Source organism: Schistocerca americana, chromosome X, assembly GCF_021461395.2.
Source record: "Schistocerca americana isolate TAMUIC-IGC-003095 chromosome X, iqSchAmer2.1, whole genome shotgun sequence".
Taxonomy (NCBI): domain Eukaryota; kingdom Metazoa; phylum Arthropoda; class Insecta; order Orthoptera; family Acrididae; genus Schistocerca; species Schistocerca americana.
Window position 1 is genome coordinate 134,632,129 of NC_060130.1, and position 17,667 is coordinate 134,649,795.

A 17,667-nucleotide genomic window follows, 5' to 3' on the forward strand; every position below is an offset into this window, starting at 1 on the left:
TGCTGTGAGGGTGGGTACAACTCTAGTGAGCCCAGCTGTTCCCATATTGCCTGATTTATTGGAGAAACAAAGGCCTCTGTGTCCACTTGGAAATAGATGTCCTGGTGAAAAATGCAAAGTGTGAGAAACAGTTTCTGTGTGAAGGAGTCACCTGGGACGACCACTGACAGCAGTGCATGTTGCATGTGTATGGTGCCCTACTGCACTTGTGGGGTGGGATGGGAACAGGTTGACAACTTCGACACATTGAGAGGATATACTCCTCTTTGCCAAATTGCATGTGGGGACCCCCCGCAATCTGCACAGTCTACTTGGGAGTGAGCCAAAAAACACTGCAGGCGTGGTCCCCGTGTTTGTTGATGAGGGCGACCATAGGATTGGATGCCATAGAGACATAGGAAAGCAATAAATCACAATGCTGCTGCAACATGAGGGTGGAATGTGTGGTGGCCTGTTAACAATCGCAACTTGTGGGTTTTCCATGAGTCGTTTTTTAGTAGGCTACGCGATCTCAAATAGTGTGCAGTGCACCAGGTGTCCTCCAATGATGGGTTATCCAGTTTCAGCACTGCTGTATGGACCTCAGGATCGGATGTCAGCTGAACCATGGCATGACAAATCAAGGACTCCATGTACGAAGGCAGAGACTTCACTGGTGCAAGTGAAATCACATTTGCATGTCAGTGACCCAGGAGCGGTATGATTGTGCAGGCTGCTTATGTTATTGGTGAAACTCAAGCCTGGAGGCAACTACATGATTTCTCTGTGAATAATAATAATTACTGAACAGAATGCATATCTCCTGCAAGGAGGGTGTGACGAGATTAGACAGAGGTGCCAGTTTTCGGGTAAAAGAAATGTGTCCGGTGATGCCCTAGATAGAAATAACGATTGCTGCAACGAATCATCCATGACTTAAAGAGCTATGAAATGTTGCTTCATTCAATGCAAAAGTGTGTCCTGGTTGTCCGTATCATCACTGAGAGGTGGAAACAATGGAGGAAGAATGGGGGCATTGACTGCAGGGGCATGTGAGGACTGCAGCAAAGTGGCCTTGTGTGCTTGAAGTTTGCCTGAAGCTGAAGTGAATTTTGTAAAAAGTCTATCTGAAGCTGCAGCTGTTGCATTAGCTGCTGCCATTGCTCCAGCAGGCAAACCAATTTAGTGTCCAAGCCGCCAAACGACTTCCTTTTTCCTCATTGCCAATGTTATAGCTACAAGTAGCTGGATATCAACGCATGCATCAGAATCCAGGAGAGGAACACATGAAGCTGCAAGGTGGAAGGGCCACCTGCAGAAGAGAACATGACACCAAATGACAGCCAAGCTAACTAGGGCAGACAGGAGACACAAACAAGGACAAGATCAAAGCAACCTATGTAAACAATGAAGTGTAAAGTGGAAATCTTCGTCACAACAATGTCAACAGACCAAGAGCAAAGAGAGAGACAATCCGAATGGCGACCAGATAGAAAGACCAAGTACCAACTGAGGTTGTTATCCAGTAGTCTGTAGTATAACAATGATAGTAACCAATAATATCAGACATGAGTACAGAACTGACTGACATTTTGCTGGGCAGCCATATTTTCATCACCCATGAGGAATGCTACTGGCCAGCGTATTCACATGGCGGGATGAGTGGGGCCTAACGCTGTGAGTGCAGCGCTGTGGTAAGACTGTACCCTCTAACGGCCATCTAGATCCATTGCCTCCAGTCGGCATTCAGCTTCTGCTGAACCAGATACCAGATGTAGGTAATGCTATAAAAGCAACAGATTGTATGACATAATCTCTCAGTTTAATTTTCTGATGTTGTGCAATGTTTTTTGAGACTTAAAACTTCATCCAGGGTAATGTTCAGCTGAATGATTTTATGGTGTTTTGAAGAGCAATCTTCTCTTTCCGTTAGTGCATGAGAACTGTCCCACAATAACATCACTGCAAACATTTGCTATCACAACACTTCTCTGCAAATATTTGTTCAGAAGTTTTGTGATAGTGAATTTTTACTGTGAAGAGAACTATGTAATAGCAGCATATTTCCTTAGGAGAAATGTGAAAGTAGAGTCAGAAGTTTAGGGTCAAACATCCTACTAATGTAGATGTAATTAAAGATGGAAACTGTTTGAACAGAACAAGGATGAAACGGGAAACCAATTGTAGCTTTTTAGAAACCAGACTGGCATTTGTGATTTAGGGAAATGTGGAAAACCTAAATTAGAATTATTGCACGCTTATTTGAACCGTACTCCTGAATATTTGTCACCTTTGTCAATGAGAAATATGGAAGAAAGGGGTAATTACTGTAAATAATGTTCTTTGTAAAAGTAACCACTGGTTCAAAAATATGAAGATCAGTATGTTTTTGCTTAGACAAAAATGTGGAAACACATGTTTGTAAATTGCTGCTCCCTAATAGTAAATTAATAGTAATGGACATACCAGGGAACAGAGCCAAACTCCTATATTTTATTGGAAATACATCACCTAAGCTCTGCAGATCTGACTCCTGTGCAAACTCATTCCACACATTTTGCTACATACCTATGGGCCTCAATAGCTTGTCTACAGAAGATAGTGGTGTGGCTTATATTTTAATCAGTCTTAAAGTTTTGACTAAATTAAAATTGATGAAAGTTGCAATATTATGAAACAAACAGATAAAATAGTTTGGAAATGTTACCAAATGCATATAGCAAGGGTGGATTTTATTGAAATGTCTCTCCAGAATTCTTTAGCAGATATAATACCTGCATGTGAAGACATAACTGATGTAAATATTTATCCAACTGAGTATAGACATAAAATGACCATCTGCAGAGTGATCATATGCTTTTTTATTTAATTATCTTGATCACAAAGTTGTCTGTACCAGATTACCAGTTTCAGCTATGCAATAGCTATCTTCACAATCGGCAATAAGTAATAGAATAAAACATTACAGTTTACTGCATTAAGAGATAAAAATCCAAAACAGAAATTATAATATAAAGATGATATGCCTTTCATTCTGGTGCACTGCAACAAGCCATAAACAAGTAAAACTAACAGAATTCAAAGTTGCGCTGCATGCTTCAACCAATACTACAGAATGCAAATGCCATCTGTTGTGTACATAGTTCCGTGTAGTCAGCGCGTACACAACTTTCCCACTAGAGCGTGCCCCGCTAAGCACAACAGCGCAGGCGCAGCGCTCGTCCATCTCTGCAATATGAGATGGCGCTGTCTTAGAGACGGACCAAATTCTGCTTCCGCCAATCCGCGTATTAATATGTCACGCAGCCAATGAGATTGCTGCTAACGTAGAACCTTTTCTCCTCGCGGATCACACTCGCGCAATGATACCTGAACGCGCGAGGTATTATAACGAGTGTACAGACCTCCGATTAGTCAGTCTGCATTTGTCTGCACCAGTCTGCATTAGTCTGCATTTGTCTGTACCAGTCTATAGTCAAGTTTCAGTCTGCGCCTAATAAGATTATCATGTTCCTGTACATAGCCATGAAGATAAATGAATAGACACTTTGCCAAGTATCAGAGATATGTGAGAATAAGATTAACGTACCAAGACCAAAGGACTTCAGATTGTCAATTGTAAACAGCATCCAGAATCAAGTTACGTAATGTCTATGATTTTTATTATTCTAATAAATGTGTGTGAAAATTAATCAAGTTCTGTTTAATGTTGGTCACCGTCAATCTGCTACTCTAAGCGTGCAGGTGGCATTTCTATCGTCTGACCTAACGACAGAAGATAAACACGCCACGATAAGACCACGAGACATATTGCTGACACTCGCCTACTTCGTTAGAGCGACAAGTCAAATAATCTGATGGTGTGTGTACCGAAGGTCTTACAGTACGCACACCACACCATCCTAGAGGTTGTTAATGCATCCATAACATACAGATAACTGTATGAAGTAATTAAAAGAAGTTTCATTTAGAGGTACAGTTCTTAAAAATATTCTCAGCTGTATGTAAGCAAGCAAAAACACATTTAACCGTATAAAAATCTATTAGCTTTCGAAAAGTTTATAGCTGATCATAATTTAGTAAATTGTTCAAAAAAAAAAAAAAAAAAAAAGTGCAAAATTTGAATATGCCATGCTGACTTTATAATTAGGAGTTATAAAGGAAGAAGATGAAACAACATTTAAGGGCATGTGTATTAGTCTGTTTCACATATCCTAATTTATATTGTGCTTATAAAAATAGGTAATAAAAATGAAAATGGAATGCAGGTTGGGTGTGAACTGACAGAAAAGAGTAAATTACAGCAACATTTCCAAAAAATAAAAGATATATGGCGTATTTTGTATTGGGATGATAGTGAAGTGTAGCAGCCTTTGCTGGATGGCACAGGCTACTCATGAGTATCTTGGCTACTGTTCTTGTTGTGCTGTTCAACGTAATGGACATTCTTGCACTGTGTGTTGATGCAGAGCTGTAGGTGATGGCAGTACTGTTGACATCTGCAAGCCTTTGACAGCACACGACAGCACTTCACATTATGAATTCAAATGTCAGGAAATAGTTCATCAAAGATTTTGAAATAAAAGTTTTCATTAAAATCACTTCACTCATTAAGGACATGATCAGGTTGCTGTCTCTTATTGCCAAAAATTTTGAACTCCCCCCAAAATGTTATGGTTTCTACTTTTAAGAATAGTCTGTAAAATTTTCGAATTATGTGCTATGTGTGTTATTCTGTTTTTAGTGATCACCTAATGTTGTTTTATTGCAGGTATATAATTGCTCTTTAAATCTTGTTTCGAAAGTACGTCCCGTCTGACCAACATAAAAGCAATTGCAATCATCACATGTGATTTTATAAATGCCCAAAGTATAAAATTAACTGTGCTTCTAGCCAGTTTTATGGTGAAGACACAGTTGCAAAATGTTGTTAGGAAGCCCAACAAGATTTAAAGAGTGTGTGTACACTGAGGTCACAAAAGTCATGGGATACCACAGAATATCATGTCAGACCTCTTTTTTCCCAGTGTAATGCAACAGCTCGAGATGGCATGGACCCAACAAGTCATTGGAAGACACCTGCAGAAATATTGAGCCATGCTGCTTCTATAGCTGTCCATTATTGTGAAAGTGTTGCCATTGTAGGATTATGTATGTGAACTGACTTCTTGATTATGTCCCATAAATGTTTGATGAGTTTCATGTCCTGTGATCTGGATGGCCAAATCATTCGCTCAAATTGTCCAGACTGTTCTTCAAACCAATTGTGAGCAGTTGTGGCCCAGTGATATGTTTAGAAACATGTAGTCCATGAAAGGCTGCAAATGGTCTCCAAATAGCCAAACATAACCTTTTCCAGTCAGTAACTTGTTCAGTTGGACCAGATGAGCCAGTCCATTCTGTGTAAACACAGTCCATACCATTATGGAGCCATCACCAGCTTGCACAGTGCCCTGTTGAGAACTTGGGTTCATGGCTTCATGGGGTCTGCACCACACTCAAACCCTTTATCAGCTCTTTCCAACTGAAATTGGGACTCATCTGACCCGGCCGCAATTTTCCAGTCATCTGGTGTCCAACTGATATGGCCACAAGTCCAGGAAAGGCACTGCTGGTGATGTCGTGCTGTTAGCAAAGGCACACCCATTGGTCAGCTGCTGCCATAGCCCATTAATGCCAAATTTTGCCACACTGTCCTAGCAGATATGCTCATTATAATCCCATGTTGATTTCTGCAGTTATTTCATGCAGTGCCGATTGTCTATTAGCACTGACAACTCTATGCAAATACTGCTGCTCTTATTCATTATGTGAAGCCCATTGGCCACTGTGTTGTCTGTGATGAGAGAAAATTTGGTAGTATCGGCACACTGTGTCAACACTGTGGATCTCAGAGTATTGAATTCCATGACGATTTCCAAGCTAGAATGTCTCGTGCATCTCGCTCCAACTACCATTCAGCATTCAAAGTCTGTTAATTCCAGTCATGCAGCCCTAATCATGTAGGAAACCTTTTCACATCAATCATCTGAGTGCAAATGACACCTCCGCCAATGCCCTGTCCTTTTATACTTTGTGTACGTGATTCTACTTCCATTTATAATTTACGTGCATATTGTTATCCCGTGACTTCTGTCATCTCAGTGTATAACTGCAATAAAATAGCTTTCGATGATCACTTAAAAAATCAAAAACTTAGAATAATGTATATAGTACATAATCTGAAAATTTTGCACACCATCCTAAAGGTAGATACTTTAGGATTTTGGAGGAACTTGAAATTTTTGGCAGTAAAAGACAGCATCCTGATCATGTCCTCATGAGGAAAATGACTTCAACCAACACTTTTACTTCAAAATCTTTGAACAACTTATTTCCTGACATTTGAGTTCATAGTGTGAAGTGTCATTGTGTGCATTAGAAGGCTTGCAGAGGTCAACAGTGCTGTTGTCACCTACAACTCTGCGTGGATGCACAGCAAATGGGGCAGCACACTGCTCCCTTCAAAAATGTCTGCTACATTGAACAGCACAACAAGAACTGTAGCCAAGATAAACTAACATGGAAGTAACCTGCACCATCCAGCAACGGCCGCTATATTTCGCTACCTTCCCAGTACAAAATATGTTATATATCATTTATTTTTTGGAAATGTTGCTGTAATTTACCCTTTTCTGTCACTTCACACTCAGTCTGCTTTCCATTTTAAATTTTTTCATGGTTTTTTATCCACAATACAAACTGGAATATGTGAAACAGACTAATACACATTTCCTTGAAGGTTGTTCTGTTTTCTTCCATTATAAATACTAATTTTAAAGTCATCACAACATACCCAATTTTAAAATGATTTTTTTAGTCAAATTTATTTTTTGAATAATTTGCTAAATTCTGATCTGCTGTGAACTGTCAGAAAAGTAATAGATTTTTTATATGGTTAAATGAAAGTTTTTTTGTTTCTTACTTACATACAACTGAGCATATTTTTAAGAACTGCTCATCAAAATAAACGTTCTTTTAATTAATTTGTACAATTATCTGTACATTGTGGATGCATCAGTGACCTCTAGTACGGCATCTGCATTAGATATATACTGCTTGATGCATGAATGGAAACTTGTGTTAGTTTTTCATGTTTATGACTTGTTACATTGCAGTAGGATGAGAGGTATATCATATCATATTTATATTATAATTACAATTTTGGATTTTAACTACTTAATGTTGTAAGAGAGTAATGCTTTCTTCTTTTACTTCCTGTACAGTCTGAAGACCAACTATTACATAACCAAAAATGGTAATCTTTTACAAAAAACTGTGATCAAGACAAGTAAATAAAAAATATTTACTGAACTATGATTAGCCCTTCTAACCATAATTTGCAAACCATAGTAAGCAATTTGCTTCATTACAAAGATATGCCATCATGAAAATCAATTAGAATGTTAATGATCATGATCAGTCCACTCAATGTAGATATAACTGTACTCCGAAAAACATGTGACTCATCTTGCAACTTCACTTCTCAAAGAATACTTATTTCTTTGGTATACATAGCAGAAACAGGAAACATTACAGAAGGATGAAGTAATAATAATAATAATAATAATAATAATAATAATAAAACCTTACATAAGTATAAGTGGCCGGTAAACAAAATTCCAAAGGAAGGTGGAGTCAGATGCCAATGCTTCTAGTAATGTTAATTAAGGGGCAGGTGTCCAGTTATTTGACACTTTTGAAGAAAACTATATTGTGTCATCTCAAAGCAGCCTTTGAAGTGGTATGGAACAAAACTGTTGTCAGTGAACTGTTCTGCAACCACATTCATACAACAGCCATTCAGATTCAAGTAGCAGGTCATCCTCTAAATGTTACATATTGAGAATAAAGCAGTGTCAGCAAAAATATCCAAATCTCCCAACACTAAAGCATAAATTTGTCCAAATAAGTGAAAAAGACAATGCTAACAGGTGAGAACAAAGATGATGTTTGAGTTGTTCAGTGGTCTAACAACAGACAAAATTAGTTTCTGTGAAGTGTACTGTTCATGTTTTATCACAAAATTTGCTTAATGGAACAAATATGTATTTCTGAAGATTGCACATGAGTAAAAATTATCTGATTATTGTTAAAGCATTGAAGTATATAACAAGTATTACTACAATGCCTTAATGATTACCAGTGAACTATAAAAGTTCAAACTTTTACCATATTTGTTTGCTATATTTCTCAAAAGAGCAGTGGTTGGAAGTGTTGGTCAATTGCATCTGTTAAATTCAAATATATTGAGACAATTACAGTTCGACTTTCAAGATTTTATAAACTGTCATCTGCTCTCTAACTTATAAGGAAGCAGGTTTTCATTTTTGAAAGTGGTCAGCTGGCAAAATTTTGGTCTGTTTGCATTTTCTTTGTTATTCTTAACATGTTTTAGTAGATTTTTGAATCCAGCCTGTAATAACAGTTTTTCAGTGTATCAAGTGAATGTGACTGATTTGACTGTGTTTGTATTTTATGTGTAACTGCACTCTGGCATCAGATATTGCACTGAGTGTACCATAACTCTAACTTGTGCAAACAGTTTAATATTATCTGAACTATATTAGCAATTACCTGTTGTTATAAACATGAATTTTGTTTTTCAGAATTTCAGAGGTAACTCAAACCAGAATTTCAGAGGCAACTCAAACCAGAATTTTAGAAACAACTCAAACCTTATTACAATAGTTCCTGTGGTGGAAATGTCTGGGGCCTCTGGGAGTGAATGTGGAGGACAATCTTCAGAAAGTAAAGATTCAGAAGTTAATCAAGGTAAATTTATGTTTTTGAACATACAGTTTTAGATGTGGGAAGTCTGAAAATTTGCCTGAAATTGTTTGTAATGAAGCCTTTATGGATGAAGTCAGTCATGCAAGAGCCAGTAGTACCCTATCTCAAGGCAAATTTGTCTCTTTGATTTGCACTTCGGGTAAGTTTAAGTTCTGATTAGCTCCACCATTTATTTACACATAAGTTAAATAACTAACTGCAATTTAATGGCACTGTAAGCCGGCAAAGCATTATCTACAGATTGTACCTACATAAAACTCCAAGTTAATTGTTAAGGAATTAATTTCTCTAACTTTAGAGGTACAATAGTGAAACAATGGACAGTTTAACTTTGCATTAAAAAAACTCTGATACACAGTGTGCGGTAGAAGTATTAGTGGACAAAATGTGCAGAGATTGCTTTATAGTGATATGGGGGGGGAGACAGAAGATAATGTATTATGCTGGTAATGGGGAGCTAAGAATTCTGGGCAACAAATAGCAGCACATTACTGAAAATATGACATGCTATTATACAATTAAGTCAGGAGAATGTTACAATGTCTTGTTATAATAATAAATAAATCTTGTTGTGTTTATTCCTAGTGTGGGCAGTTTCTACTTTGTCAGAAGTTTGTTGTCTCTTCAGCCACTAATAACTGGAATTAACAACACTGGTATCTAATATCACCAAGTTTCTTTTTTCTGAGTGTGGCATCATCAAATATGCCACCTGTTTTGATGTGTCAAGTCTTACACCTTGAGTATGAAAGTGGCTGAAAAACAATTTTCTGCAGTGATTGTATTGCATAGTTCTCATAATAATGTAATAAAGCAGATGTGTGTGTAACCTGTTTACTTTATGTTTCTAGTAAAGGAATGGCAGGTCAACTTTCACTGTGTTGTGTGCGTGCTGTTTACAGCTCACATAAACCATTATGTTCAAAATGAAACTACCACAAGACTACTAGAGTCTCACTGGATACAATAATGTGTCATTCCAGCTATTTAGTGACGAAGCTACGGTATTTACTCGAATCTAAGCCGCACTTTTTTTCCTGTTTTTGTAATCCAAAAAACCGCCTGCGGCTTAGAATCGAGTGCAAAGCAAGCAGAAGTTCTGAAAAATGTTAGTAGGTGCCGCCACAACTAACTTCTGCCGTCGAATATATGTAGTGCTACACAGGCATGCTTTGTAGACACAAAGATAAATACTGGCGCCAAAACCTCTGCGTCAATAAATAAATTTTAAAAAAAGGTGGAAGACGAGCTTTTTTCCTCCCTTCCGAGTTTCTACCATTTTCATACATTATCCAACGAAGTAAATACAAATTCCGTATTGTTCATCTTCGAATGTAGCAGAATTTCAATGTACTACAAAAATAAGACTGGCAAGACTCTTTGGGATGTTTGTCAATATGGCCAACTCTACGTTCTGAAATTTTTCCTACCTGTGAGAAGAGATGGTTGCTAATAGGAACCTGATGAAATGTGAATCACATGCACTATTCTCTTCACCATAAGAATAATACGAATATAAACATTTTGCCATGTATTCTTTCATGTTTGCTGCTATCTCATTTAAATCCTGTCTGCCTAATAAACTACGAAACTAGAGCGAGACAACAGCAAACGCGGAAGAATATACGTATCATGTCATGTTTATATTCGTATTATTTTTATGCCTAATAGTGATACAGTCAGAAATGAAGCGCGGCAACTGACTAGATTTTTAAATCTAAGATGACTAATTTCTGTGGAGAATTTGATGTACTAAAGAAGCGGCCGCAAAGATTTTCAAACGGAGAAAAATTTTCGCCTAACTCTCGTTCAGAATATGTTCTATCATACGCAGTCTATTATTTGGTTCTTGTTGATCATTATCAAAGAAAGCAGCAGTGTAAGTAACAACAAATAGCAGTCTCTTGCCATTGTTTCGCTAATGAGACGATTCCTCTCTCTCTCTCCTTTTTTTTAAGCGGCGGTAGTGCGCACAAAAGCAAGCCATGCCGTGAGCGGCAACAGGCCTTATACACGCACTATCAGAATGCAACAAACAGTGCATGACACGGTACGGTAATGCATTTTCAGCTTAGAGTGGCGTAAACACCTATAACAAAGAAAACGGCACTTATCAGATCAAAGCAAAATAAGCAATCGATTCAAACCAGACGAAGCATGTGAAAAAGGAAGGGTACCCGTATAAATACTGACGGAGCGCCTGACGCATAGCAATGGCTACCTGGTAAAGCTTAAGTGCTAAGCTTACGACTCGAACCAAACTACTGTAGCTGTATCTTCATTCATTCGACCTAAATTGTGTCTCATATTACAATGGACCAACTTTGTTTCGATTTGGAGGTGCGGCCTAAAACTTTTCTCTCCCCTTGAATTTCGAGTCTCAAATTTCAGGTGCGGCTTAGATTCGGGAAATTTTTTTTTCCTTTATTTCGAGTCTCATTTTTCAGGTGTGGCTTTGATTCGAGTGCGGCTTAGATTCGAGTAAATACGGTAAACACCCATCAGAAGACAACACGCTATGTACTACATTTTAGCATGCTATCGAGCTGTGTGCTGTAGCATTGTAATGGATGATATCTTTCTTTTAGGGTGGTAATGAAACTGTAGTTCACTGATTTATTGTAGAATTTTAACTAATCCAAATAACAGCTTTCATTAATCACTTATTTCTTATACAAACATGTTATTTGGCATGTATTCTTTTAATACACTACCTGTAGCTATTAAAGTTTGCTACCATAAATGCTCCAACTTGTGATGATTTGTCTTTTATACAGAATCACCCTATCAAATTTCCTGAATTTTCAGTTTTTGAGCAGATCACTTCATGGCAGGGGTTACATTATGTTTTATCACCTGACAACAAAAATTAATTCTTCCTCTTTTATATTCTTGTCCATTGTGCTCCCAGTGTAGTAGGCATTATAGTGATAATAGTGTCGAGGCCAATACTTTGCGGTGCTCACTGTCATGGATAACCAATAATAGTGTGAATTTGTATAACTGCTTTCCCTTACATTTCCATTCACTGAATCACGCAAGGCTATGGCTTCAAATAGAAAAGTCGGCCTTCAGTTCTACAGAGAGAGAAGTGACATATAGAATTCTAGGTGAATCCAATGTAAACAAAATGATAAACCAGTTAAAAGAAATGGATTGGACTCATGTAATGGATAACAAGAAAACAATTAATAAATGTTTTTCCATTTTCCTGACAGAGATCAAGCATATAGTAGAAATGACATGCCCCTTGGTAACCAAAAGGTACCAGAGTAATATTACTCATAAGCAACAAAATACTAACAAGTGGTACACTCCACAACTTAACAAACTCAGAATACTACTGATGATTATGAAAGACAAATCTCATAACAGTGATAGGGACAAGGAAAATTACACTAAAATGAGAAACCTTTACAGATTAGAAATAAAAAATGCTAAGTGCTGTGCAAGTGATGAATATATTTTAAATTCTAAAAATAAATGTAAAGCTGCCTGGACTGTCATTAAAAGGGAAATTAATAATACCACTAAAGAAAGGAGTATCCCTGTTGACTGCAATATTCTCAATGAATATTTTGTAAATAGTGTCACCACCCCACCCATCAATTCTGCCTCTGATGCAGAAGCATTGCTCACTTGTGCAAACCAGACAAGAAGTGAGAAGTTCACTTGGACCCGAATTACATTAAATGATATTCATAAGTCAATAAACAAATTAAGTAATTCCAAAACAGTAGACTATTATGGACTCAGTAATCTCATCATAAAATGTATAGCAAAAGAAATTAAAATGCCACTTCTCTCACTATCAAACGCTATGTATAAAAAAGGTGAAAGAAACCTCCAAATAACTACAGACCCATTTCAATAGTACCAATCATATCCAAGTTAGTAGAAAATTGTGTGCATAAGCAGATATACAGGTATTTTGAAACCAACAAAATTTTAAATGAACAACAGTTTGGCTTCAGGTCACACTTATCAACTGTAAAAACAGTAGAAGCTTTGGTGAACAATTTTTATGGAGGGTATGAAAAAAGGGTATCAATGTCTGGAACACTTATTGACCTAAGTAAAGCATTTGACTCTGTGTCACATGACATACTCATCAAAAAGTTAAAATACTATGGCATTGAAGATGATACACTCCATCTATTCACATCTTATCTAAGCAATAGGTTACAACTTGTATATGCGAATAAGCAGAGGTCAGAAATACTCCCTATAGAAAGAGGCATACCCCAAGGCTCTGTTCTTGGACCTTTTCTGTTCATTGTCTATGGTAAGAACATACTATATGCTGACAATATGACATTAATAAGTACAGGAGAGAACTTACATAGTGTACTGGACAAAAATAGAGAAATGATGCAAATGGCTAATTACTGGTATCAGGCTTACCAGCTGTGCATAAATCAAACAAAAACAGAAGAAATAATATTTAATCTCAAAGTAAGTAAAAATGAAAACAAAATAGTGGAATTACTTGGACCAATCGTACACCAAAAGCTCTCATGGGAAGGACACACCAATTATCTATGTAGTAAACTAGCATGAGTACTTTTCTTATTGTATAAATTAAGAAACAGTGTGAGCAAGCAATTGCTACTCCACTCATACCATGCTTTTTATCATTCCCAACTGCAATATGGAATATTGCTTTGGGATAACTCCCCAGGGGCAGAAGAAAGCAATCAGGTGTGGAAGGGTTACCACCCAGAGAGTCCTGCAGAAATTATTTTAAATCTCTTGGCGTAATGACAGAGCCAAGCATGTACATATATAACTGTTTAATATATGCCAGAGAAAATCTGAAAAAATTGAACATGAGATGTGATGTGCATGCAAACAGTACAAGAAACAGTCACCTGCTGGACTTGCCTTCCACAAGAATTGCTGTAGTCCATAATAACTATAAGTACTTAAGCATGAAATTTTCCAATAAGTTACCATGCTCAGCTCATACAGTACCAATAAATAAATATAAGAATACATTTCAAACCTGGCTAAAAAAACAACGAATTCTATACAACTGAAGAATTCTTAGAAACTAATCATCAAAATATATGTTTAACCTAAGTTATGAAGAAAATGTTTTGATATTATATAAGCTAGTTATTTACTGTGATTCTTTTCTGATGTGTGTATTTAATTATTGTATAAAACATTGTTTTACATAATGCTGAAGAAAAGGTCTTTAGTTCCTTTTCTCCCCTTTCTGTAACTATTTGAATATTGTACTGAAACTAAAACCGTCTGTAAACTTTGACGAAGCCAATTGTATGAAAAATACTGAAAGGCTAATAAAAATATTCTATTCTATTCTATTGAAACTGCCATTTGTGAAGTATTCAGTTAAATGTGTTAATAAAGGCACTGTAGAGTTTGTGACACAGTACTGCCATTCTTGGTGGAACTTTACATAAGTTGCTAATGTTGCACACTATTTCCATGAGTCTAAAACTACTTCTAGTGTTGCAAATACATTATTTAAATTGTGTACTAGATTATTATTATTTTTGTTGCATGTGAGGTCCACCAGTTATGCAAAACACAGTTTTTTCTCAGTACCCAAACATATTTCGGCACCACTGTGCCATCATCAGTAGGTTTTCGTTTTTATTTATTCTGTAATGTGAACATTTGTGTTAAATGATTATAAAATTATGTGCATCTTTAGTTCAAACATTAGATCGTTTCTTTTTGTAAATACATTTACATTTGGTGTGGCATGAATTTTTTGGGTCACTTATGTGTTAATTACTAAGGGTAGCTTGTCATCGGCAACCAAACGATGTTGGTGAGAAAGTTTTTTGCAGGTGGTTAACCTATCTTCTAGAATGTAATTTAGTTTGTCGCGATGTTTTCACGCCTATATTCATTTTTACTTACGTTTTACTGTGGCAAGCACCTCCATTCTCCACATCATGCTGAGGTGTTGTGATGCACACGTAACTACAACAAGTATTTTCCACAAATAACGTAGTAAAACACTTTTCACTTCACCAAAACAAAGTGTGATTGTGGTTTGTTGTGTGTTCCAGCCCAGTCACTGTTCATTTGTTCACCAGAGAGTTTTGCACCAAATTTGAATTTTGTTTGCATTTTATCTTTGTTGGTGCATGTGTGTGTGTGTGTGTGTGTGTGTGTGTGTGTGTGTGTGTACACTAAAATCTGGAAAGACACACTATTTACACACAAAAGGAATACCATATAAAAGACAACACACACAACTAAGAAGTGCACAGAAAACACACACACATGCACACACAAAGTTAAAATGCAAACAAAATTCAAATTTGGTGCCGAACTCTCTGGTGAACAAATGAACACTGACTAGGGTGGGACACACAACAAATCACAATCACACTATGTTGTGGTGAAGTGAAAAGGATTTTGCTACGTTACTTATGGAAAATACTTGTTGTAGTTACATGTACATCACAACACCTCAGCATGATGTGGAAAATGGAAGTGCTTGCCACATGAAAACGTAAGTAAAAATGAATATAGGTGCGAAGAGATGACAAGCTACCTGTAGTAATTAACACAAGTGATCCAGAAAATTAATGCACACCAAATGTAAAGGTATTTACAAAAAGAAATGATCTAATGTTTGAACTAAAGATGCACATAATTTTATAATCATTTAACAAAAATGTTCACATTACAGAATAAATAAAAACGAAAACCTACTGATGATGGCACAGTGGTGCCGAAATATGTTTGGGTACTGAGAAAAAACTGTGTTTTGCATAACTGGCAGACCTCACATCCAACAATTTAAACCACAAACACGGCCAACACAAGGAGCTGCAAATCAAAATTATGAATAATATTTTTTTTTAACTTTAATTTGGTCCATTTTGTGTTGGTCTGCTTTTTCAGTTACTTCAGGGGTCAGCAGTGAACATCTCTCTTCCTCATTTGCCCTCCTCATTGTCCACCTTGCCCCTTGTCACTCTTGTCACTCTTGTCAGGCTGTAGGGGGTTTCACAAAGACAACTTTGAAATTCAGTAATTGCAGCAATATCTTAATCCATGGATCTGAGTGGAAGAGTGGTGCTATAAGGTTATCTCAGTATTTTAACCATATGCTGAGCTAGGTAACAAAGTGATAAAACACTGGACTCACATTCTGGGGAACAGCTGCCATGTTTCCTTTGAAAAGAAAATTCCTTCCATGTTCTTCCCCAGTCTAAGCCTCTGCTCCATATCAAATGACCTCATCATTTCAGTACATGTATGTGTTTCCAAGTTATTTTAACAATGAGATACTTTCTTTGAGCGACTGACATCAGATAGAAATTGGAGACAGAAGGATGTGTACCCTCTAACATACACAGTATTTCTGTAGTTTGTATTTAATGAAACTACATTGAGATATTTTTGTAGATGTGGTGTTAGATTCTCCTTTCATTTTTGATGAATGGAGATGAGCAGTTCGATACAATGATGGTCTCCATAAATGAAATAGCATCCAGAGTTTCCAGAATTTTGTAAGGATATAAATTAGTTAATCAAAAGGGGAGGCATACAATTTCTTTTGGAACTTCAATTTTCAACCAAGTACATGAAATACTAATGTCTCTCAACAAGACTGTGAAATAGTCAAACAGAATACATCTTTCATGATGAAGTTTGGACTTACAGTTTCCCATCATTTTTAAAAACAAATAGTATTTTAAGTCAAGCATATGAGCCATAATGTGCAGAGAGAGTGTGCAGTAGAGCCCAAAGCTGAAGCTTATAAATACTATTCATTAAAGAGATATGCAGTTTGACTGGTGCTTAGTGCTAGAATTTTTCCCATCAATTCTTGCGCCCTTCACGTCTGGTAACTTGAGTACGTGAAAATGTACTAAGATGTTTAGGATTCTAAGTTAAACTGTATGCTGATAAAAACTAACTGCAAGCAGCAGTCCCCATGTTGGAAGAAGGAAAGAACATTTTACAATAAATGTTGTTTTGATACCAACTTTCATGTTTGACACAATAATATAAATGGATGGATAAAAAATTTACTCGCTTTTGGAGCCTGTGGCTTCTTCGTCTGGCTGAAGAGTTGCAGGGGAAGGAAGAGGGATCGAGGAAAGGGACTGGAGAGGTTTAGGGAAAGAGGTACAGTTCAGAAAAATCCCCTGGAACCCCGGGTCAGGGGAGACTTAATGAATGGGATGAGAAAGAAACACTGATTATTAGGGACTGCACCAGACGAGATTTGAAAACCTCTGAGTCAGAAAGATGCAGAGAACTTAAAAGGTATGAAGGAAGGAATAGTTACTGTGGCGAAATATTGAGATGGAAGGAATTAACGTAAATTAAGGACAGGTTGATGGCGAGAACCAAGGACATGTTGTAGCACTAGTTTGCACCTGTTCTGAGAACCCAGATGGCACATGTAGTGAAACAGGCACAAAGGTCATGACTGTCATGTTGTAAAGGATGCTTTGCAACAGGATATTGTATGTTACCAGTATACATCCTCTACTTATGCCCATTCATCCTTACTGATAACTGGTTGGTAGTCATGCTTATTTAAAAGGCTTGAATGGTGTTTGTATAACAACTGGTGTATGGCATGTGTCATTGCACAGGTGGCTCTCCCTTTGATAGTGTATATTTTGCCAGTTACAGGGCTGGAATGCTCCTTGTGCACCCATCTCCCTACCCTGTGGCTCCTACCCATGTGACCACCCCCACCGAAGGACTTGCCGTATGCACCCTCCTGCCATCATCTATTCCAGTCCTCTAACTGACAAAATATGTACTATCAAGGGAGAGCCACCTGTATAATGACACGTCATATACCGGCTGTTATGTAAACACTGTTCTGTCTTTTACATTGACATG

The 17,667-nt window shown here is 37.1% G+C and overlaps 1 protein-coding gene across 2 annotated transcripts in view; it reads left to right on the top strand.

Moving 5' to 3' along the window:
- Nucleotides 1-17,667, top strand: part of LOC124554914 (serine/arginine repetitive matrix protein 2-like) — a 162,117-nt gene that overhangs the window by 45,381 nt on the left and 99,069 nt on the right. For both annotated transcript variants that reach the window (XM_047128604.1, XM_047128603.1), the window contains exon 3: nt 8,628-8,793. In XM_047128604.1, coding sequence (XP_046984560.1) covers nt 8,628-8,793 — 166 coding nt within the window. The remainder of the gene's footprint in view (nt 1-8,627; nt 8,794-17,667) is intronic.